The sequence below is a fragment of the Rattus norvegicus genome, chromosome 9 (assembly GCF_021556685.1).
Source record: "Rattus norvegicus strain SHRSP/BbbUtx chromosome 9, alternate assembly SHRSP_T2T, whole genome shotgun sequence".
In the NCBI taxonomy this organism is placed as follows: Eukaryota; Metazoa; Chordata; class Mammalia; order Rodentia; family Muridae; genus Rattus; species Rattus norvegicus.
Window position 1 is genome coordinate 92149325 of NC_141542.1, and position 23492 is coordinate 92172816.

Consider the following 23492-nt stretch of genomic DNA (forward strand, 5'->3'; position numbering starts at 1 on the left):
GAGTGTGCTAAGGAAAAATAAAAGTCTAGAGACTGAGGACTATGACAGCAAAGGGGATTTGAGAGGTGGCATCCCGGGGTTGGGGATTTAGCTCAGTGGTAGAGCGCTTGCCTAGCAAGCTCAAGTCCCTGGGTTCGGTCCCCAGCTCCGAAAAAAAAAAAAAAAAAAAAAAAAAAAAAAAAGAAAGAAAGAAAGAAAGAAAGAAAAGAGAGGTGGCATCCCTGCCAGCCTTAGCCCTTCTGACTGACATAAAAGAACTTCGCAAGGACCACAGGGCAGCTGTTTCACTGGAAAGCCAATATTTGTTTTGGATGAGTTCTTTTCCTTCTAATACAAAATCCCATTTCTCCAAACTTTGCTTCCCCGCCCAGTCTGCAAACAAGGAGTCAGGTTTCTCTCTCCGCTGAAGGGGCCACCCAGAGCACAGCTAGACCTGAGGCCCAGCTCGGGGGCTTAATCCCGGCTCGCTCTGTCCTATTGACACATCGGCTCGCCCAGGGCGTGGCTTCCGGTAGAGAAGGCAGGCTTTCCGGTAGGTCCTTTGCTTTCCGGGGTGGGACTTCCTGCTCTAAAGGAGTCTGACTGCCAAAGTGATTGGAGTGCGGGTCACGAGGGCCCATGGGCTCCGGAGGTCCTATGTTTTTGGAAAGGGGGCCAGAGAAGACGTCCTTTATAGCTGTTGCTTACTTTTTACATTGCACGACGCCTCCATTTGCACGAAAGCTCTGGGTTTTTGTCGACACCGCCCACCTGAGGCTCTTCCGCTTCCCCTTTTCCCAGGCTCCGCCCCCCAGCGTCCCGTGGCTATGACGACCGCCCCGCGGGACTCAGTAGTGTGGAAGCTCGCGGGACTTTTGCGGGAGTCGGGTGAGTGAGTGGACTTCTGGCTAATCTGGTTGGGAGTCCTGAGTGTGGTCGATACTGTCCAGAAACGCCGGGAGTCACTGAGTCACTGCCGGCGAGGTCACGAGGTTCCAGAGTCTTCTGGGTGTGTTCCTTGTGCTGCGTTGTTTCCAGTCACGTCTTTGACAGTCTAAACTCGATCCATCCCTCATACCATTTAACCCTTCAGAGGGAAGGGACCATTAATAGATTAAACGCTTGGAGACAACATAATCACTTGTACAGAAAGCCAAGTATAGTACCTTAAACACCTGAGATTTTGGAGTGAGACCCACGCAGGTTAGTCCCAACTCTATTAGATTTTGATAAGTTTTTAGAGCCTCAGTATTCTTCGCAGATAGGTTAGCATAGTGATCGTACTGAACGCAAAATATATCGGGATTTTGGTTAGCTTATTTAGTGCAGTGCATAGTAAGTGTTCAAAAGATAGTGTTACTATAGTTGCTTTCCGGGTGCCTGGGCATGGGGAAGCTCACCGTGTTGTTACATGGTTGACATCAGTTGTGGTAGAAACAAGCTTTGACTTGATATCACAGATATATATCAGTTATCAGCTCATGATCACAATCAAGATGATTCTTTGAGGGCTGGGGATATGATTCAGTAGCAGAGCATATGTTTAGGGTGTACGAAACTTTGACTTCAATCTCGAGCACCCTGATAGGGGGTAAGGGGAGATTCTTCTTTGAGCCTCAGTTTCCCTTTCTGTAAAGTGGGCTTAATAGATGTCTTTAGGAGATAATGATGTGATGTAGATGAGGCAGCGGAGTCATTTGGCATGTGGTACCTGGATGACATTAGTACACTGTACTAATCGATATCTGTACACTGACATGGCATCCGTGGAGTCTCTTGATGGCAGTTCATTTTCTGGTTTGCGCCTTTTCTAGACTTCCAAGGGACTCCTTAAATCATGTGTATGTCTATACTCAGTGTCTAGTACATAGAAAATCTCTTTGTAAGATTTATTATTCAGCAAAAATCCGACTTGGTTCCCAGGCTAGGAATCATGGGTTGCATGGATATATGACTGTGATATGATCGTGGGGATGGAATCGTTTTATGTCTTGATTACAGTGGTGGTTGTCATAATCTACACTAGCAGAATAGAGCTAATGCAGTAACTATTATACCGACACCGATTTTTCTGGTTTTGATAATTGTACTATGATTCCATAAGTTTATTTGGGGAAAACCGAGGGAAGGGTATGGGAGATCTCTGCTATCTCTTGGTACCCTGAGCTGGCCTTGAAATTCTGATCTTTCGCTTCAGCGACTCATCCAATGGAATCACAGGTGTGTGATGTTCCTCCACTGACTTCTGCAACATTTTTTGACTTCTTGATTTTTGTCTCCCTCCCGGGACAGGGTCTCACTATGTGGCATTGGTCTGGAATTGACAGAGATCCACCTGCCTCTGTCTCCCACCTTCTGAAGGATTAAAGGTGTGCACCACCACACCTGGTTTCAGAATATATTAAAAAAAATTTCTACAGCTATTGTAAATGTACTTTCCTGATAGAGGAATAAGTGGGGAATATCTGAAAGACGTCCTCACAGGGCTGATAATCTAATTAAGTAGAACAGCTTTAAGAATTGCTGTAATAGGGTTGGGGATTTAGCTCAGTGGTAGAGTGCTTGCCTAGCAAGCGCAAGGCCTTGGGTTCGGTCCTCAGCTCCAGAAAAAAAAAAAAAAAAGAATTGCTGTAATGAACAGCAACGTGCATTTCAGTGTTGTTTGAGAATGTCTATAAATGTGCATGTCATTCTTACACCAGAAAAAGAAGGAAGGATCGACATACAGTCAGCCTTTGTGTAAAAGTGGGTGATTGCAGGGTGGAAAGTGCAGGGGCATTATTTCTTTAAAGGTTTTTATTTTGTGTGTGAGGAAACCTTTGTGTCAAGGCCAGAGGACAGCCAGGGGCCTCATGTTTCAGAAGTTATCTACCTTGTTCTCTGAGAAGAGCGTCTCCCACTGAGACCTAGAGCTTGCTGATTAATTAGACTGGCTAACCATTGAGCCCCAGGGATCTTTCTATGTCTTCCTCTTCCGTTCCCACCACTATGTAGGTGGTGGAGGTCAGATTCAGATTCTCAGGCTTTTTCAGCCAGTCCTTTACTGACTGAGTCATCTCCATATCCCCCAGAGGTATTGCTTTGCTTTGCTGGGTGAAGATGATCTTGGCAGTAGAAAGGGCTGTATCAAAGTGAAAGAGAGAGAGAGAGAGAGAGAGAGAGAGAGAGAGAGAGAGAGAGAGAGAGAGAGCGCGAGAGTGTGAGCGAGAGCTGTGAGCCAAGTGGGCTATGTTTCCAACTCTGTAAGTAGCCTAGGCTACGAAAAGCTAGATTTTTGTTTGTTTGATTGATTGTTTTTTAAAATGGGGAGCTATAGAAGATGTTTGAGCTGAGGAGGAGGTAGACAGTTTGATTTCTCAGTGGAATATCTTCAGTACATATGGGAATGGGTTCATTATTTTGGGGGCCCAGAAGGAAAGACCTTTCATTCTGTCCTCCTTCCCATTTTCCTTTCTTCCTGCAGGGGATGCAGTTCTCTCTGGCTGTAGCACACTGAGCCTGCTAACAGCCACACTGCAGCAGCTGAACAGAGTGTTTGAACTGTACCTAGGGCCATGGGGCCCCGGCCAGACAGGCTTTGTGGCTCTTCCCTCCCACCCTGCAGACTCACCAGTCATCCTCCAGCTTCAGTTCCTTTTCGATGTGCTGCAGAAAACACTGTCACTCAAGGTCCTAGGAGGGGCATGGGGATAGGACATACAGAGAGCTCTAGGGAAGGCAGGGGATGGGGTGGGGTGTGAGAAGGCTTCGAGGCTGAGATCCAGATGGTGTCAGTGATACCTACCGGTGCTTATGCTGAGGAAGTGGTGCGGGTGAGAGGGAGCTTGCCATGCATCAGTAACCTGAATGCTCCTTTTTCAGCTGGTCCACACCCCTGGTGTTGGCCTTCCAGGGCCTATCAAGATTTTCCCCTTCAAGTCCCTTCGACAGCTGGAGGTAAGGGAGTATTAAAACATATGGGGGGCAGAAACTAGTGCAAAGCCTTTTGGTGGGAAGTCATGTCTGAATGTTACATTGCTCCTCAGTGAGGTCTTTTCCATTCACACTTCCTCAAACCAAAGCTGGGCTTTGGATCTTTTCCCTCCTTCCCATCAGAAAAGGTAGGGATGAGGCCTTCGTTATCCTTGAAGCTTTGCTTACCTTCCTCTTTTACTTCTCTTGTTCTAGCTTCGAGGAGTCCCTATCCACAGCCTGTGTGGCCTCCGTGGCATCTACTCACAGCTAGAGACCCTGGTTTGTAACAGAAGCATCCAGGCACTAGAGGTAAGGAGGGCGAGGGGTGGACCTTCATGCCTTATCCTGAGAAATACAGAAGACCAAGCTTTGTGGTTTCCCAGTGTTCTCCTCCCTCTGTCCTGTGTGACGCCACAGCACTCTACACCTGTCTGTGTGTTTACAGTCACACCAAGCTGTGTATCGTCTTGTGTCTGTCTCCCCATGGTCTGCATGTGGTCCCCATGGTCTGCTCTTTAGGGACAGAGACTTGAGCTATCTTCAGAGCTGCGGGGTCTCCAGGTAGAGCCGGAACATATGAAAGGGGGACTGGAGGATTGAGCATGTCGGGGGAGAAGGCAGAGAGTGAAGTTGTAGTTATGCCTGTCCCCTATCCAGGAGCTCTTGTCGGCCTGCGGTGGGGACCTCTGCTCTGCCCTCCCCTGGCTAGCCTTGCTCTCTGCCGACTTCAGCTACAATGCACTTAGCAACTTAGACAGCTCCCTGGTGAGTGTCCCCCAAGGGAAGTGCCTTTGGGGAGGGAAAGGAGGGTCCTTTGGGGGGATCACCAGCTGTTTGACAGGCATCCTTGTGGGAAGAACCTTTTTGTGCTTCCTTTTCCACTCTCCTTCAGCGACTCCTGTCCGCTCTGCGCTTCCTCAACCTGAGCCACAACCATATCCAGGACTGCAAAGGCTTCCTGATGGTAAGAGGGGTCTGCCTGAGTGCTGACGGGCTTGGCCCTCAGCTGACTCCACTCTCTCTCTCTCTCACACACTGATTAGCTTGGGCTCCACATTGCTCTGGGGCCTAGGCGGAGGCACATCCAGTACTGTGAGAGTCAGTTCTGTGTGTGGGTTTCTCCTCTAGCATACAACAAGGCTTGGAATACTGGATGACCTAGGGCAAGTCAGTCAGCTTCCTGCTTCGTTCACCTGTAAGGTACACATCACAGTAGTACCCGTGAGGAGTACCTATGTCCCTTAGCCTAGTGTGTGGCTCAGAAGTGATAGATTTTGTGATGGTGACAAACCCTTTCCCTGTGTCCTTTCTGTCCTCACTTAAAGATAGGCAGGGCTGAGTACTTGTTAAAGTGGTAAGGGTTCTTCAGTGAGAAGTAACATGGGGAGGATTCAAAGTGAACTGTCTGGAGAATGGAGGGGTGGGAAGGGCGTGGATGTCAGCGGCACTAAGGGAGCTGGGAATTCACAAGTCAGGAAGTGGTGCTGGACCCACCCTGAAGTGCATGGGTTTCCCACTGACTGCACTGACTGCCTAGGTAGTTATCCTTGTCCCTCAGAGCCTAGGAGACAGACCCCATGGCTGAAGCTGAGGATTTCTTTGGTTGCTCTGAGTGTTCCTCAGAGCCTTGTCTTTTTCAGGTGGGAACTTAGAGGTTGGAGCTACCGTCCAGGGGTGTAGCCTGGAGCTGTTGGGAAGGTGCTGACGTTTGTTCAGCTCTTTCAGTGCGGGGTAGAGGAAGTCATTTGTGTTGGCACTGCAGTTTCGTAGGCCAACGTGCATTTGAGAGGATAGCACAGAGGACCCTGCCCAGAGCTTTGTCGAGTTGATCGAGAACCTCTGTCTCCTCACCCACCGCCAGGACTTATCTGAGCTGTACCATTTGGACATCTCCTATAACCACCTGCGCTTGGTGCCAAGAATGGGACCGTCAGGGGCTGCTCTGGGGACTCTGATCCTGAGGGCCAATGAGCTTCGGAGCCTTCAGGGTGAGTAGCAAGCGTACATGGGGTGGCGTCAGTCTGGAAGGAAGCAGACAGGAGTGGCTCGGGTTGGCGGCTTGAGCCTCATGAGAACTTAGAAATAGCAGTGTGGTGCTTTCTCCTCCTACTTCTGTCCAGGGAACACAACACCACACCCCCTCACCCACAACATGCCTCCACAAGGCCTTCTCTCCTCTGCCGTAGGCCTGGAGCAGCTGAAGAACCTGCGGCATCTCGATGTGGCCTATAACCTTCTAGAAGGACACACAGAGCTGGCACCACTATGGCTGCTGGCTGAGCTCCGTAAGGTGAGACACAAGTGCCTAATGGGCCTGAGAGCCACCTTCAGGTCTGATTCTCCTTGTACCTTCACATAGGGGCATCCTGTGCTTACGCTGTCCCCTTTCTGCCCTCAGCTCTATCTGGAAGGTAACCCTTTGTGGTTCCACCCTGCGCACCGGGCAACCACCGCTCAGTACTTGTCACCTCGGGCCAGAGATGCTGCTCATGGCGTGAGTGATTATCTTGTGTCTGTCCCTGACTGAGAGGCCAAAGTCCCAGTTACTCTATAGTGCTGTGAGTTTTTGGAGTCATTGGTGATGGGCTCCATCTTGAGCACTGTCCTCTCCTTTGTCTTGCACAGTTCCTTCTTGATGGCAAGGTTTTGTCCCTGAAGGATCTTCAGGTCAGTCGGGTGGGGATAGGATGAAGGAGAACGTGTGGGATGACATGAAGGGGGAGGACGGTAGCTTGGGAGACAGGGTAGGAGAGTCTTCCTGGTCAGTGGAGTGTAGGAGCCTCCTCTTGGTTAGCTCCAGCAGGCAGAGGTGCTCCTTTGGGTCTGACCCATTCCTGTCGTCACACAGCAGACTTCAGAATCTTCACGGCTTGGTCCCATGACCCAACCTTTGTCCTGGCCAGTGGGGAGTACCACTGAAACCTCAGGTGGCCCTGAGCTGAGTGATAGCCTCTCCTCAGGGGGCATTGTGGCCCAGGCTCCACTTCGTAAGGTTAAGGTGAGTGGGTTCTACTGGTTTGTGCCTGGACTTTCGTGGTCTCTTTACTGGTACTGTGGGTAACTTAGAAGACTAGCAACAGGAAGGCGTTGTCCTTCTTAGGACTTGGTATTTTATGGTAAGTTAGGTAGGTGGCCATGGATGGCCAGGTTGCCTTTCATAGACCTCCATCTCTGTCCAAACCAGAGCCGAGTCCGTGTGAGGCGGGCTAGCATCTCTGAGCCCAGTGACACAGACCCAGAGCTTCGAACTCTGGACCCCTCCCCGGCTGGTAAGTTGACCTGCCTACTCTCTCCCTTCTAGTCCTCTCTAGTCTTGACGTTGCCTTACATGTAGGTGTCAGAGAAGAAACTTCATTTTGGGGTGGTATGGATTATTGAGGAGGGCCCTCAGTCTGTTGTCTTTTTAGTTTAGTCCAAAGAGAGAGATCTGCTTCCAGGCCACATTCTCCTAAGGAGCGTGAATTTTATAGGGTGCTAAAGATTTTAAAATAAAGAGATTTTATGGCCACAACCATTTTGGAAGCACACGCTGAAACAATGTGAAACAGGTTTTTTTCCTTCAAGCCTCCTCCGAGTCTGAGATGTGTGGCCATGTTTGTTTTGTGTGCGGTCCAGGATTGCTTATGGTCACAGTATTCCGTAGGACATGCCTGTTGAAGAGTAGCCAGAGAGAGAGGCTGGGGTCAGCCAGGGTCTGGGTGGGGCCTTAGCTCTATGTCCTCCTCCATCTCAGGGTGGTTTGTGCAGCAACACCGGGAACTTGAGCTGCTGGCCAGCTTCCGGGAGCGGTTTGGCTGTGACTGGCTGCAGTATAGGAGCCACCTGGAGACCATGGGGAGCCCCCCTCTTGCCACCATCAAGACTCCTGCCCTTGGAACCCCTCCTCTGGATGCCCAGAGCCTGGAGACTGCACGCAGCCCTCCAGCGATAGGGGAAGACACTAAGGAATCGCCAGAGAAGGTGTCAGAGGAAGGCAGGGAGGAGCTCGAGCCCCACGAAGAAGAGAGGGAAGAGCAGGAGAGAGAAGAGGGATCGAGAGAGGACCTGGGGGAGGAAGAGGAGCAGGAGCAGAAGGCAGTGGAAGGTGAGAGCCCTGCCAACATAGGGGCTTTGGGGTATCCCAGTGTTAGACGGACAGGAGAGGCCAGGCTGGGTAGAAGACCACTCACGGGATAGCAGAGGCCTGGACGCTTTCTTCACTACAGGTCTCTTGTGGTCTCTCCGCAGCAGAGCTCTGTCGCCCCATGTTGGTGTGTCCCTTGCAGGGAACTGAGGGCGTGCAAGGAAGGGAGTGCTTTCTCCGGGTCACTTCTGCCCACTTGTTTGAAGTGGGACTCCAAGCAGCCCAGACTCTGGAGCGGCTGGAGCTACAGAGCCTGGTGTCAGCTGAGCTACAGTCAGAGACTGAAAGCCAGAGAGAACCAGGGTCTGAGGTGAGTTGTGGGGTCAGGTGCTTGGGAAGGGGTTCTTGGCTTTCCAGAGTCATTCTTGAGAACCTGTTGGCTCTTGTGTGCCAGGCACTGGGCTCTGTGTTTCCCATCCTCTCTCATGAGAACTTGGTGCCAGGAAGGGGTGCTGGGTGTGTGCAGGGCTGTCGTGTGTGACTTGGGAAGGTGGACAGAAGGATGGGTCTCACAAGGGCTTGATGTCAGCACTAGCATTGTGGGCTCCAGAGTTCCTGTTTTCCTCCAAGTTCCATGTAGCCCTGATCCCTTTTCCTCCTTTCTTGCACAGGGCTCAGGCCCACCCTCTGGGGCTCCAGTTCTTGTTCTGCGCTTTTCCTACATTTGTCCCGACCGGCAGTTGCGTTGCTATGCTGTGCTGGAGCCAGAGGCCCATGAAGCCATCCAGGTGATGGAGTCCAGAGGCAGGTGGAAGGGTGGGGGTAGCAGCTTCGGGCTGGAGGCTTAGAGCTCGGCCAGGCGGGTCCACCTGCTCACGGCTAGCTGCTTCTGACCCACCTTCCTCAGGAGCTACTTGCTGTACTGACCCCATTCACCAGCGTGAAAGACCAGCAGCCTGGGGAGGCCAAGGACCCACAGGGGCCCAGATTCCAGTGCCTGCGCTGTAGCTGTGAGTTCAAGCCTCAGGAGCCCAGGTTGGGACTGGAGAGTGACGACGGCTGGAAGCCTCTGTTTCAAAATACAGGTACCAGCTGTGCCCTTGTCCTCCTTGGCCACCCAGCTCTCCCCACTGCAAGGAAGATGTTTCAGAGAGGAGTATGGAGAGAGAGAGCGCTCGAGGGAAGACGTACTTAGGAGCGTGGAAGCAACTGTTTGGCCTGAGGGAGAGATATGACTCACTGCCTACTGCTGCATTTAACCATTGAAATGGTCCCATCAGAGTCCGGAAGTGCTTTTCTGTGACTATGCTTAAACACCCTCTTCAGGTTTTCATCACTTTTGGCTTTTGGCGGTCTGTGGGTAACATCTCAGGAATGGCGTAAAGCCTCCTGAGCCCTCCGTGCAGCCCCAGGTCATCCTGTACCCTCTGTGCAATGGCTGTTGAGTGAGCTGCTTTGGTGGTTGGCACAAGTTCCCTTCTTGACTGACCTTGTAAGCATTTGATAGGATACGGCACCTTGTGGTCTCTCTTTGATAGGCCACTCAAACAATAAGGGCTTTGGAGACATTGAAGAAGGAAGGGAAACTCTGGATAACAGCTATGTGAAACACGGTTTTTGTCAGCCACACTTCTTGGCAGCAGACATAGCAGGACTAAGTTATTTTTTTTCCAGAAAAACACCCTGTGTCAGTGTCAATTGTGAGCCTGCCCTGGCAGACCCGGTAGGCATAGCCACATAAGCAGTGTGATATCACAGTTCTTTCTGGATTCTGACTGTCTCCTGTAGATACTGTAGCTTCTGCATTGGTAGATTTTCTCTTTAAAGGTTTTGATGTTTCAAGACCAAGTCTCATATTACTAGGCTGGCCTCAAACTTGAATGTACCTGAAGCTGGCCTTGACTTTGGGATAGTTCCCCTGCTTCAGCTGAGTGCTGGGATTTACAGGCGCGTGCTACCTTGCCCAGCTTTCTTGTGAGACTTCAATATGACAATAAAGCGCCAACCATAGCCCCTGGCACAAAACGAAGGTCCCTCATATATGCTACTGCTATTATTTCCTCAGCTACATAGCTGTGGCAGGGCATATAAGTTATTTCGTTTTTTCTTTCTTTGCAAAATGGGATGGAAAAGTTTTGATGGAGCCGCCACATAATAATATTGATGTGGGGCTAGCACATGCCTAGAGTTCTGTAGCCATTCAGTATCTCTCCATCTCTCCCCTCGTTGTTGATCCACATCCTTCATTTACTTGCATCCACTCACCCATCCTGCCGACTCCTTGAGGCAGATGTGATTTTTCATTATCATCTTACAGATAGTGGTCAGGCTCAGAGGAGCTTCGATGGCTGGTCCAAAATTATCCATTTATAGTTAATGAAGCTGGGACTTAAACCTGCCTGGCATGAGGGACCTCCTTGCCTTCCCCAGTCTTGGTTTTGGTCTTAGTCGTTATCACCATCGTCGTCGTCACCACCACCACCACCGTTGTGTGTTTGTGTGTGTGTGTGTGTTTGTTTGTATGTGCATGTGGAGGCCAGGGACTGACCTTGGGTGTCCTCCTCAGTCATTTTCCACCTTAGTTTGTTTTTTTTTTTTTTTTTTTTTTTTTGAGCTAGGGACCGAACCCAGGGCCTTGCGCTTGCTAGGCAAGCGCTCTACCACTGAGCGAAATCCCCAACCCCTCCACCTTAGTTTATGGCATAATCTCACTGACCTGGAGTGCATCAGTTTGTGTAGACTGTCTGGCCAGCGAGCTCTAGGGATCTGCCTGTCTCTTCCCTCTGTCTCTTCTCACAGAGCCTTTACTTGGGGCCTAGGAATCTTAACTTGCTCTGATTTGGTTTTGCAGTACCTGGGGATTAGAAGATAGGCTGTACTTTTAGGAGGCTGTTGGCCATGGGCTAGCTTGACCCTCAGGGATGGGAGAGGCAGATTAGAGACTGTGCTTAGATATAGGGGTGAGGGTGGGATGTTGGGAATGCTGGCTGGGACGAGCTAGAGATAGCATGAGGAGGTTGGATGGTGGCAGGGAGCATTGTGTGCATCGTGCCCTTGGGAGGCTCACAGCGTGTCTGTCCCACCCTCCAGAATCTCCTGTTGTGTGTCCAAACTGTGGGAGTGACCATGTGGTTCTCCTAGCTGTGTCTGGGGAAGTCCCTAATAGAGAGCGGAACCAGGAAGAACAATCATCAGATTCTGCCTGTGACCTTGCTGACCACAGTGGCTGTCCCAGTGTGCCTGACGGCATCCCACCTCAGGCATCCATATCCCATGGCTGCAGCAGCTGGAACCTCAGCCCGAGTGAGTATGGGTGAAACAGTGAAGTGTGCTTGGGGAGGGAGGGGCTTTGGGGAGGGTAAATTGGAGCTGTGGTTTCCCAGAGTCAGGCTGATGACTCATTGGTTGTTCATAGCCCTTGGACACACAGGTTTTCGATCTGTGGACCACCGACTCCGGCTCTTCCTGGATGTTGAGGTGTTCAGTGACTCCGAGGAGGAGTTCCAGTGCTGCACCAAGGTCTGTGCCACCCACTGACCTGTGGCCCTGGGCATCGAGTCAGATGCTTGGGTTTCAGCAGCAGTGGATAGTTGCTGCGTGGCATGGTTCTTCACACTTAAGGTTCAGTTGTCCTGTCCAGGTAGGGATAATGCTCTTTGATGCAGAGCACAGGCCAAGAGCAGGTTTCTGTGGTTCAGCATAGCACAGCCCAGCCCAGCCCAGCCCAGCCCAGCCCAGCACAGCACAGCCCAGCCCAGCCCAGCCCAGCCCAGCCCAGCCCAGCCCAGCCCAGCCCAGCCCAGCCCAGCCCAGCCCAGCCCAGCACAGCACAGCACAGCACAGCACAGCACACCACAGCACACCACAGCCCAGCCCAGCACACCACAGCACAGCACAGCACAGCACAGCACTTGGCACCTACCTGGTAATGGGTCCTCCTGTCAGCACAAACACATGCTATCACTTCCTCCTGCCCAGGACACTCAGGCTCAGCCATGCAGCTGTCTTGCCCTTAGTCATAGGGAAACAGGGTTACGCAGCGTGGAGCTGCTGCATCAGGGCAAGGTCCTAGAGGGGCTGCCTGGTTCAGCCTGCGTGGGTCCATGCTGTAGAAGGCAGCTGTAAATGCACAAGGCCCGAGAGAAGGTAGCTCGTGGGAAAGATGGGACAACCCATGTGCAGGCCTAGAGGCAGGTTCCTTGGAGTCTAGGAGGCTGGGAACAGTGCCCGGGAGCACCTGCCTTGTCTGCCAGGGAAGGTGGGAGGGTCTAGTGACTACCCAGAGGGTTTGAATCAGGGCAGTGACGGGCAAACTTGTTACTTACGATAGTCTTGTCCGAGAGTGGGGGGATGGGTTGGAAATAGGGAGAGGATGCTGGGGAGGCCTGCGTAGACACACTGGGATAGGTGGGAGGGCGATTGCAGGGTCACAAATAGTGAAGTGTAGATGTCGGTGATAGTAACGCGGGTTGGAGTGCAGCCCAGCTTTTGGTCTGGCTCCTGTCTGCTTGGTTTATTTCTGGTTGCTCATCAGCCTTCTCTACCCTTAGGTGCCGGTGGTGTTAGCAGGCCACACGAGGGAGTCTCTGTGCCTTGTGGTTGTGTCTGACCGTATGCTTTACCTGTTGAAGGTGACAGGGCCCATCTGGTGAGTGTGCCAGTGTAGACCTGAGGCCGTGTCACAGTCCTGCCAACCTCATCCTATCCTCCTCTTAGTCTTGGCTACTCTGCTCTCTCCACAGCGGGCCTCCTGCTAGCTGGCTTGAGCCCACCCTGGCCATTCCTCTGCAGGATCTGAGTGGCATGGAGCTTGGCCTTGCAGGCCAGAGCCTTCGTTTAGAGTGGGCAGCTGGGACTGGCCACTGTGTGCTGCTGCCCCGAGATGCCAGGCAGTGCCGTGCCTTCCTTGAGGAGCTCACTGGTGAGGGAGACTCTCACTGGGAGGGATGACAAGGAAGTGAGGCTTTCGGGGCCTGCTGCTCAGTTTGGTGCTCACCAGTAGATGGTCCTGGAACTTCCTGTTCTGTCAATCCCACTGGTAGACGTTTCTGAGGTCCAGAGTTAGCAGAGCTTAGCCAGGGTCGAGGCTGAGGTAGAGGATTGCAGAGGATTGAGGGTTTCTGTCTCTGGCTGGCTTTCTCCAGGGGTTTTGCAGTCTCTGCCTCGTACCCAGAGGAACTGCATCAGTGCTACAGAGGAGACGGTGACCCCGCAGCATCGGCTCTGGTAAGTCAGCAGGTTAGGGTTAGGTGGTGTCCAGGTCTTCTCTTGACAAATCCCAGACCTATATAGTCCCATACTTGTGCCCACATCTGCCCAGCTACTCCCACTCCTTGAAGCCCATCCTGCCCTGGCTGATTCTCTTCCTGTGTCTGCTGTGATCTCCACAGGCCATTGCTGGGGAAAGATACTTCCGCAGAGACGCCCCAGTTTTTCTACCTTCGGGCCTTCCTGGCTGAAGGTAAGGCGGAGTCTGCAGGTGCGTCCCTGGTTTCTGTAGCTGTATTGCCCTTGGCCTGTCCACTGTTGCCCCTGTCGTACCCACGGAGTGGTGCTCAGTCCCTGGCACTGGACTCCTCACCCTCGCAGCATGTCTGCTACAGGATGGCTGTTTCCCACTTCTCCATGTGGGCTAGGAGATCCTTAGCGCTTCAGCTGCTCAGAGACCTTAGCTTTGGCATCCAGTCTTCCTAAAGTGGGTCATCGGCTGGATATGTTCTACTCATCCTGTCGAGAGGCCATGGGCCATTGATTGGGGTGGCTGGGGTGCTGGTTCCCTCACTTTAGGCCTTCAGGTCTTTTGGCTGTTAGTGGTCCCTGGAGTTCGTGGAAGCAGAGTGCCAATTTGTGGCCAACTCTTTAGTGCGGCTCACACCCCTTCTCCAGGGCAGCACTAGGACACTAGTCTGGGGATCTAGGTCAAACATAACCTTGCACTCTAGGCATCATCTTGCCCCCCTCCCTCTCTCTGCAGGCTCCTCTACCTGTCCTGTGTCCCTGTTGCTGACGTTGTCCACCTTGTACCTATTAGATGAAGACCCTGTAGGGTCCCATGCAGAATCTCCCCTCCCAGTGGGGTCTGGTGAAGCCTCTGAGCAGCCTGCTCCCCAGGGGCCAGGTCCTTCTTTGCAGGTCAGGGAGCAGCAACCACTCAGCAGTCTGAGCTCTGTGCAGCTGTATCGCACAAGCCCCTTGGACCTGCGGCTGATCTTCTACGATGAGGTGTGTATGTGTGTGTGTGTGTGTGTGTGTGTGTGTATGTGTGTGTGTGTGTGTGTGTGTGTGTGTGTGTGTATGTGTGTGTGTGTGTGTGTGTGTACAATGTGGCAGTGCATCTAGGAAGTATGGAATGGATTGGGATGGTGCTAAAGGAGGCGCAGGCATATAGTGGGGATAGAGTCCTGATGTAAGGACCTGGGTTTGGGTAAGCAGCATGTGTAGAAAGCAGCAGTCAGCTGTGGGAATGTCTGGCCTTGGAGCCCTGTACTGAAATACCTAGCTGGTGTGATCAGCCTACCCATTGTATTGTACACAACCGTTTGACCTTCACAACTCTAACCCGAGGAGGAGGTGCTATTGTTAGTTAGTCTTATATTACAGATGATGTAACTAAGGCTCAGAGACATGAAACTTGGACAGGTCACAGGGTAGCGTCAGGACTTGAACCTGCACAGTTCTTGGAGTTGACTTTAGACCTCATGTTCCCTACAGCAAGGGAGATAGAGATGGAACTGTGAGCAGCAGCCCTCTAGAGCCCTCAGACAGTGCTGACTAGGGCTGCTGACTGACTGACTGACTTTAAAGCTCAGAGTTGCCCTTTAATGCAGTGTCACATAGTGGGGGTTTGGGGGATGAGGACATGAGCCTTTAAAAGCCAATGGTGGTGTGTCCTCTCTTAAGACCTTCCTCAGACTCTTGGTATATCTCTTCCCATCTTTCCCCTGGCTCAATCTACCAGGTGTCTCGGCTGGAGAGTTTCTGGGCACTCCGTGTTGTGTGTGGGGAGCAGCTGACAGACCTGCTGGCCTGGATTCGGGAGCCCTGGGAAGAGTTGTTTTCCATTGGACTCCGGACAGTAACCCAGGAGGCTCTGGACCTCGACCGATAAGGTGTCTTCACTGATTTCACTGACTCGCTCTAGAGTGGCACTGCCAAAGCCCTTTCTCCTGGTGTCTGGGTCTGGCTGCTTGCTGGCTGCTATTGGCCACTGGCTTGTGAGGCTCGAAGTGACTCACAGCTTAAGAGAAGGACAAGAGAACCCATCTGGCCCTTGGGTGATCTGACCAGTAGAGCAGGCTAGGTGGTCAGTGGAAATGTTTTTCCAGCACTTTCTCTCAGGTATCTATAAAGCTGTTCCCATGCTGGGTGTCCTGGGTGGTACATAGAAATGTCTCTCATAAAGCCTGCCTGCCCCCTTATTTATCTCTTCCTGGAAGCAACCTTGTTTGCACTGAGACCCTTCTCCAGTCCTGCTCTAGCAAAGTAGGATTACTGACACAGATGTACCCAAGCAGGTTGTGACCTATCCTGTGGCCTTGCATGGGATCACTGCCAATCAAATAGTTGGGCCCATTCAGATTTTTCATTCTTTTTTTTGAGACAGGGTCTCACCATGTAACATTGGCTGGTCTAGAACTGGCTATGTAGACCAGGCTGGCTTTGGATTCATGGAGACCTGACTGCCTCTAAGTGCTGAGATGAATGGCTGAGCCACCAACTGTGAAAAAATTGTGAACTTCCCCTCTTCCTAAAAGTTTACATTTTAAATAAAGACCTACAATAAAAAGTGAGATTCCTCATTGCTGACTCTGGAGGTCACCTCTTGAGCCAAGCATTGTACCTGTCCAGAAATTTCAATACCTATCTTTGCACATGTATTCACTCCCCCCCCAAAAAAAAAAGAGTGGTTACTTCAGCTATCAACCAAGAGACTGATTCTTGGGGTTAATTTCCACCAGGCAATGCCCTGTCTGGTCTGCTGGGAGGGTGAGGGGGAAATGCCAAGTCTTAGGACTGACTGGCCAACAACAAGTGCTCTTGGAATAGCTGTCCTCCGGTACTGCCTACAGGAGACCCAGACAGGCCTGTGCAGAGGCTCACAAAATAATCTCACCTACTTCTCTTTTGTTCAATGCTGCCCTGAATTTTTAATTGAAGTAAATTAAAACTTCCCCAAAATACTAGTCTACTTTCTCAGTGCTGTCCTATCCGCGACTCTGAGCTGTCTGCAAGCAGAAATCTGAAGAAAGCCTGCTCAGACTCTGGCCCACATCTACCCTTTGCACAGATCTCTCTCCAGAAACAGGTCACCGTGTGGATGGGACCAAAGAATCTCCAGTCATTTACGCTGAAGTGCACGGGAGTGTGAACCTGAGGAGTCCAGGCATCTTCCAATTCTCTGTGCTTTGAGTTGAGAAACATCTTTGTTTAACGATGACAGTCCTTGGCAGCGTTGTGAAAAGGTATTCTTTCTGTGTCCCAGAAGACATTATCAGGCCTGAGGCCATTACCACTTAGGGGGGTGACTGCAAGCGTAGTTGTCAGGAGGCTCTTGCCTCACATGTTCTGGGCTGTCCCCAGAGATCAGTTGGTCCTCAGTCTGCTCTTCCCATCCCCCCACCAGTCCAGCAAGTATTTATCGATTGTCTGGCTTCTGTCTGGCCCTAGGCTGGCATGAAGAACACTCATCAGAGACCTGGAAAGCAGTGGCAAGAAAATGCTGAAACCACTATACCACTGCACCGTGTTGTCCATGAAAGTAGGGAAGAGGATTCTGGTTTACTATTTGCTTGTATGTTTAGATCCTAAAGGGATAAACTAGAAATAATGGAAGATAAAGTTGAGGAGAGGCAGAAGGGGATGGAAAGGATTGAAGGTTTAAACTCTTGGGTTTTTCAAGACAAGGTTTTTCTGTCTAACAGCCCTGGCTGGCCTTAAGCTCACAGAGATCTGCCTACCGCTGCCTCCCTAGTGCTGGAGTTAAAAGCATGAGCCCAACTTGAGCATTTAGGTGTTTAAAAAGGAATTTTAAAGCCTCCAAATTAATCATAGAGCCAAAAGTTATATTTAAATTTTTTGAGTCCTTATGGGGTTAAATGATTCTAGGCTTGGCTGAGGGGAGCTGGCCTGCTAAAGACATGGTCTCCGTATAGGAGGTGGTCCTGAGAATGAGTCATTTTTGATGGGGTAAGTAGCATCCTTCCTCCTTTATTAGGATTCTACAGTGGAGTCTGGGCGGTTGTGGCAGCACAAACCTTTAATCACAGTGCTTGGGAGGATGAGGCAGGGGGATCTCTGAGTTTGAGACCAGCCAGGTTTATAAAGCCAAGTTCCAGGATAGATAGAAGCCCTGTCTCGAAAGACTGACTGACTGACTGACTGACTGACTGACTGACTGACTGAACGAATGAATAAATATATCTCCCATATATGTGGGTTAATTCTACAGCAGCTTTGGCAAGATTGCCCTGGTGGCTTACCTGCACTTGAATTCAGTCACATGGTTGGTTCTGTATGAGGGCACACAGGGACTCCATCCACGGGGGTCAGTGTGGTGTAGTTGTAATATAGAAAGGACGCAGGATTTAGAACTGTGTCTTAGTTGTATGACTCTCTGCTTAGCTGTGAGCAAAGAACGCCTCCTTGCTTGCTCATCAGCAGTGTGGGACAGAGACCAATCGGTAACTTATCTACTCCACAGAGGTGTTCAATATCCTTGGAAGTATTGTGCAAACCCTAATGCTTTAAATAAATGCTGGCTACGAAACTTACCTGTTGGTTGCTACCTGTTACTTTGTCACCTGAGAGCCTCAGAATGTTCTTTGTAAGTGGTAGGGTGGCTGCCTGCTTCTTCTTGCCCATGTGTTTATGGGGGGATATTTCCCCGGTGTGCTTTGGAGGAAACTCGGACACCTCTGGAGAGAGCATGAGTCAGGACATGTTTTTTTTCTGGTCCATCCTTTTGTCATTTGACCATTTAGGACTTGATGACCTCGCTGGCTTCCCCAGAAAACATTCTTTTGTTTATTAGTTACTATAATTACTTGTGCACTTGCTCCACAGTATTTGTAGCTGCCTGGCTCTCTGGGAGGAGGGATACAGGAAGAATCACAATCAGATTCTCTTTCAGGGCCTGGTTATATAACTCTGGCCGGTTGTGAACTTGAGATCCTCCTGTCTCGGCCTTCTGAGTCCTGGGATTATGGGTCTGAACCAGCATGAACTGCACAATGGCGGTGTGTAAGGACATACCTTGGGCTTGGCTGTGCACTCCTCCTTCCTGTGATGGTATCATGGCCGTCCTGAGGAAGATCTGAGGCTTAGGTTACTAAGGTGCTCTCACACTTGGACCCTCTGTCTCCAAGATCTGAGCTGTCTTCCCTAAACCACCTTGCCTCCTAGGCCTTACAGAGTGCCCATCCCTTCAGGCTCCAATCCTTTCATCTGTTCTCTGGTGGCACCAACTTCCGAGATCACCACATCCTGCCAACAGAGCACCATCGAGACTGTTGAGCTGTTTACGCAGACTGTTGAGCTGTTTACGCAGACCGTTCTTTCCTGCTACAGGTTCCTTCCCAGGGGCTTGGGCGTTGCCCTTTCCCCTACTTCTCCAACTCACCCTTAGTCGTGAATCTGAATCTTTCATATCCTTAGGGTCATTGCTTAATTGTTACTTGGTGCTGTTGGTGCTGTTACCTGAGTCTCCCGTTACTGGGCTTTTCCCTCCTGGGAATTTCCCTGCCATGAATGCTTTGTAATAAAAAGTAGGTGTTTGCTTGTGAACAATAACCAAATTATTTACATACATACATACACACACACACACACACACACACACCACTTAGCATGGATTATAGAGAGAATGTGTTAGTCTTGCCCTATGAGGTTGGGTGCCTTGAAATAGTGATTTATACTTTCAAAACAGCTGCACTTTAATTTCAAGCTCCCGTCCTATGGGTTTGACACAACTCCCTGACCTCTTTTCCCTTCATGCCTTGGGGGAACCTCCTTCTGTTTCACTGGCTGGAGAGAGCAAAGGTCTGCTCCTTTACCCCCACCCCCCAGCCCAGCTTCTGGTCAAGATCTCTTTCTCTTGCTAACCCATCTCTTTTTCTTCCTTTTGAAAACACCCATGGCTCTGGTTTTGGGGAAGCAAATGGGCAGAAAGGCTGGTAGGTTATCTCTGCCTTCTCTCCCCTCTGTGTCCCCCAAATAAAAGGCAAGCAGGCCGTTAGTTCAGGAATGACAGAGGAGCATAAAAGCTTGGTTCATCTCTCAGGATGCCATCCCAGCACAAACATGTTGGGATGGCTGGTCTGACCCTCAGGGATACTAGCAGTGTCCCAGCATTGGATTTGTGTCAAGATCAAGGCCAGGCACATGTGGATTATGAGATAAACCACTGCAGAGTAACAGCATAGTAAATAAGAGTGACAGTTATTGAGCACTTGTTCTGTGCCAAGCATCGAAGTGGTTTTAAATGACGGCATCTCAAACCCCAGAGCCTGGACCCTAATTTAATGCCACCTTACCTGGAAGAACCCAATCGTAAACCCACTCAGTCCAACTGGCCCTGAGTGCTATGCTCTAGGAAGCAGGAAGATAATTCTAATAAGAGTGTAAGTGACAATCTGGGCTCTAGGAAACCATCTGCACTGTCTGAGTTCGATTTCCAATGCAAGGATTTGTTTATTGGGGCTGGGTTACAATTCAGAAGTTGAGTGCTATCTTAGCATGTGTGAAACCCTGGGTTCAAATGCCTAGGAGGTTGAGGTGGGAGTGAGAGGATGGGGAGGTAGTTGGTGGGACTGGGTGGTATGGGGGTGAGGAGTGGTGGTGGTGGTGGTGTATTGGCCAAAGGGTGTCAGACTCTACCTGGTTAGAGATCAGAGCTGTTCTGGGTCTCCTTGCCTTTGTGGGGTTTGCATGGTTGGTCAATTCACTGTGGCCCTAAACCTACTTCTCTCGTATGTAGACATACGCTAACATGCACTTATTTCATTTGTGCGCACACTGCCCTTTCATGTTTATATGAGGGCTCTGAAGACTTACATCTCTTAGGTTCCCAGCACTGGAGCTACCCAACGCTTCCCGAGCTCCACTATGTGCCAAGTCTCTGTTCTATGTGCTACACACAGACAAGCTCTCTTTTTTTCCCTCTCAACAACCCCATTGTCACTGCTGGAGAGACCAGAGTGCCCGACACAGTAATAAATAACTTGCTCAAGCGGTTATCAAGTGGCCTAGCTGGAGTATAATATCAGGCCACTTGGCCCCCAGAGATCTCGGTTTAGCTTCTCACCTCTGTAGCCTCTAATAGCAAAGATTGTCTTGAAAAGTAAACCTGAGAAGTGAGTGATATGTTTCAGTTTTGCACATGGCTTGGAAGGTTTAGCAGTTGCATAAGGGCATTGAGACATGGTAGGGAGTAGCAGCAAGCTGTGATATTTAGGGGTAAATGTCAGACATGATACCAGAGCCCTGGGGCTCCCCTGGCTTTGTTGCCTATGGGTCTTGAATCTTGAGCAAGTCACTTACAGTTCATGTGCCTCATGTTTCTTACCAGTCAAGTAGAGGGTTGCTGTGAGGGGCCATGAGACTATCACAGTGCCTTGTAGGATGGAAAGGACCACTTGAAGTCCAGGTAAAAAAGCTATCACGCTGCTATCATTAAGAGTAAAGGATGTGCCTTTTGTTTGGTGAGGCTGTAATGGTTGGCAGACACTCTCTGAGTTCACCATACTAACCAAAGACAGGTGATAAGAAGAAAGATCCTGGGGGCTGGGGATTTAGCTCAGTGGTAGAGCGCTTACCTAGGAAGCACAAGGCCCTGGGTTCGGTCCCCAGCTCTGAAAAAAAGAACCAAAAAAAAAAAAAAAAAAAAAAAAAGAAGATCCTGGAAAGTTGACCAACCAAGATGAAGACCCAGTAGACAAACCTCAGGGTAAAGCCAAAAAGAAGTGACACAAAAACAAAGCTCATGACAAGCTCAACATCCTTACCATTTAACAAAGCGATGTATGACAAACTGTATGGGAGCATCTATAAGCTTATTACTTCAGTCATGCTCTCTGAGAGACTGAATATGTGCAGTTCTTTGGCCAAGGCGGCCCTTCAGGAGCTACTTACTAAAGGATGTTTCAAGTACTGAATCCACGTAGTTTACCACAGAGATAGAAAGGGTGGAGATGCATGGACAGGTTCAACCAACTGTACATTAAAATAAAACTCTGCCTGAAGAAAAGAATGAAAGATGTGTGTCTGTGTAGGGGGTGCGGAAGATAAGAGCACTTGTTGCTCTTGCAGGTGACCTGAGTTTAGTTCCCAGCACCCACAAGCTCATAGCCATCCATTACTTAGAGATGGTATCTTCTGAGCATATCACTCACTTCTGAATTCAGGACTTGTACTAGAGACTTTGACTGTTGAAACTCAGGGCCATGTCTTAACCTAGCTGCAAGGGAGTCAAGACGCGTGTGTTTTCTAACTTCTACCTTCAAAAGAGAAGACTTAAATGAAGAAGTTTCAAAGATTTAGGTTGCCCTAGATGACAGATAAGTTATATACTGGTCTAGTTTCTAACATGTTGGACCCCAAGACCAAACCATTCTAGGGGGTGGCTCTAAGAGAAATGCACTGTGTTGAGCTCCTGGCTCAATTGTGAGGAACTGTGAAAAATTGTACTTGTATCTCTATCCAACTCTGGATGCCAAAATGGATCTTGCTCCCTGGACAGAGGACATGGGTTGTGGTGATGTTACATGTATCAAGAAGTCTGGAGCATCAACATGAAGGTGAGACGTTCAAATCAGACTGCATTATGAGGGAGAGTAGGTGGGGTAGCTCTTGTTTTTGGACCTGTCTGTCACTGGTTTTGTCTGCTGTTGCTATCACCATTCCTGCCAAGCATTTAAGCATACACAGGCTCCAGAGGTGGGAGTTGGTATACACCAAAGTGGCCATCCTTGGTGCGTGCAATGGCCATCCTTGTCACAGTAATAAAGACCCTATCAGAGCTCACAGTGGGGGACTGACAGGTACAGGTCTGCTGAAGGCAGTATGCTAGGAGAGCTGCAGGCATAATGAAAGAATACATAATATACCAAATAGAATGAGCCAACAGGAAATAAGAGGTAGGTGAGTCAACATCTCCTGCACACCCTGCTGCAGAATGAGAGAGGAACATGGGCTTCTAAAATCCCTCCCAGGGAGACATTTTACCTCAGCATCCCAGAGATACGGTTGATCAAAGAGAGATGCTTGTGGAGTTGAGACTGAAGCTCCTGACTCCAGGAGGGATGAGGCTGTCCAAGGGATGGGCGTTCCCTCCTAGTGAGAGGAGACTCTATGTGCAACATCCACTCTGGAGTGGGATCTCTGAGGGACAAATCGTGTGTGTGATACGCAGCCCAGCACCCTACGTCTCCCAGGTTGACAAAAGCTTCACAGGCTGTCTTGACATATAACAACAGACGGTTTTCCAGGCTGTGGGGCAGGGTCCAGCCTCTAAAATGTAGAGGATAGAACGAAGGGGCAAGGGATTCTCCTAGAGTGTTCTCAACAAGGGATGGCTCCAAGAAGACTTAAAGCCAAGTTAGCTGGCTCTGGCTGATGAAGTTTGGGCACAATGGGTTACTTCACTGGGGCTGCTGCAGCAGAGGATGACAGAAAGAACTGCTTTACAATGTCTGAAATCCTCTGAAGATGCTCAGGAAGGACCTGTTCTAGGCATCTCAGTTTTCGGAATTTCCTTGCCTTGTGACAGCATACCGCCAGTCTTCACACAGTGTTCTTTCTGTGTGTGTCTGTGTCCAGATCTCCCCTTTTTATAGACACACTGTGTCGAATAAGAAAGGAGCACAGCCACTCAAGGATGGCCCTAACAACCGCAGTGGCTTTACTTCCAAATAAGGGCTCATTCTGAGGTCACAGAAGTTGAGGTTTCGCACGTGAGTTTTAGGGGACGCAATTCAATGCTAGCCTTGTATGTCCTCGTATGCTTGACTTTTGGAAGGTGAATTGCACGTTCTGTTTCTGCACAGCTGACACCCAGCACTGACATCTTTGTACACCTGGATGAAAGTGAGAAGTCTGGGGTAAACGGCAGACAGTAACCTGCAACCTGCCAAAGATGTTCCAATTTGTGGGTAACCTTCTTCCTAGGTGTAACCTCTATGGGTGTAACCTCCTTCCTGCATCCCCACTTCCTTAGCAGAAGGAATAATACTTCCCTATGATGATTAGTGTAAAATGTCAACATGACGGCATCTAGAGTCACCTTAGATGTGGGCCGTGCCTGTGGAGGATTCTTTTGATTATCTTATCGGTGTGGATAAACTGGCTTGCTTGTTTTTTTGTTTTTTTGAGACAGGGTTTTATTTTGTAGTGCTGGCTGGCTGGAACTCAGTGTGTAGATCAGGTTTCGCCTTGAACCTATAGAGATTGACTCGGCATTTTAAGTGATGGGATTAAAGCCGTGCACCACCGTGCCCGGCTC

The 23492-nt window shown here is 50.1% G+C and overlaps 1 protein-coding gene across 49 annotated transcripts; it reads left to right on the forward strand.

The window, feature by feature from the left end:
- Nucleotides 1-569: 569 nt before the first annotated feature.
- Stk11ip (serine/threonine kinase 11 interacting protein) lies at nucleotides 570-17766 on the forward strand. Of its 49 annotated transcripts, none has more exon segments than NM_001432885.1 (25): nucleotides 570-867; nucleotides 3443-3648; nucleotides 3841-3915; nucleotides 4147-4242; nucleotides 4591-4698; nucleotides 4826-4897; nucleotides 5062-5133; nucleotides 5795-5921; nucleotides 6054-6223; nucleotides 6332-6427; nucleotides 6559-6600; nucleotides 6782-6931; nucleotides 7118-7202; nucleotides 7667-8017; nucleotides 8161-8366; nucleotides 8668-8784; nucleotides 8904-9081; nucleotides 11087-11299; nucleotides 11412-11515; nucleotides 12547-12644; nucleotides 12739-12917; nucleotides 13141-13222; nucleotides 13387-13457; nucleotides 13971-14218; nucleotides 14955-17766. In NM_001432885.1, coding segments are annotated over 25 exon segments (3357 nt in total). In that variant the 5' UTR covers nucleotides 570-806; the 3' UTR covers nucleotides 15105-17766.
- The last annotated feature ends 5726 nt before the right edge of the window (nucleotides 17767-23492 follow it).

Bases quoted from the DNA above. Each gene is read 5' to 3' on its own strand.
- Stk11ip (XM_087565443.1), top strand. From the start codon at position 807: ATGACGACCGCCCCGCGGGACTCAGTAGTGTGGAAGCTCGCGGGACTT. The intron at 4,898-5,794 runs GTAAGAGGGGTC...ACCCACCGCCAG, and splicing joins ACTGCAAAGGCTTCCTGATG to GACTTATCTGAGCTGTACCA. The intron at 8,018-8,160 runs GTGAGAGCCCTG...GTCTCTCCGCAG, and splicing joins GGAGCAGAAGGCAGTGGAAG to CAGAGCTCTGTCGCCCCATG.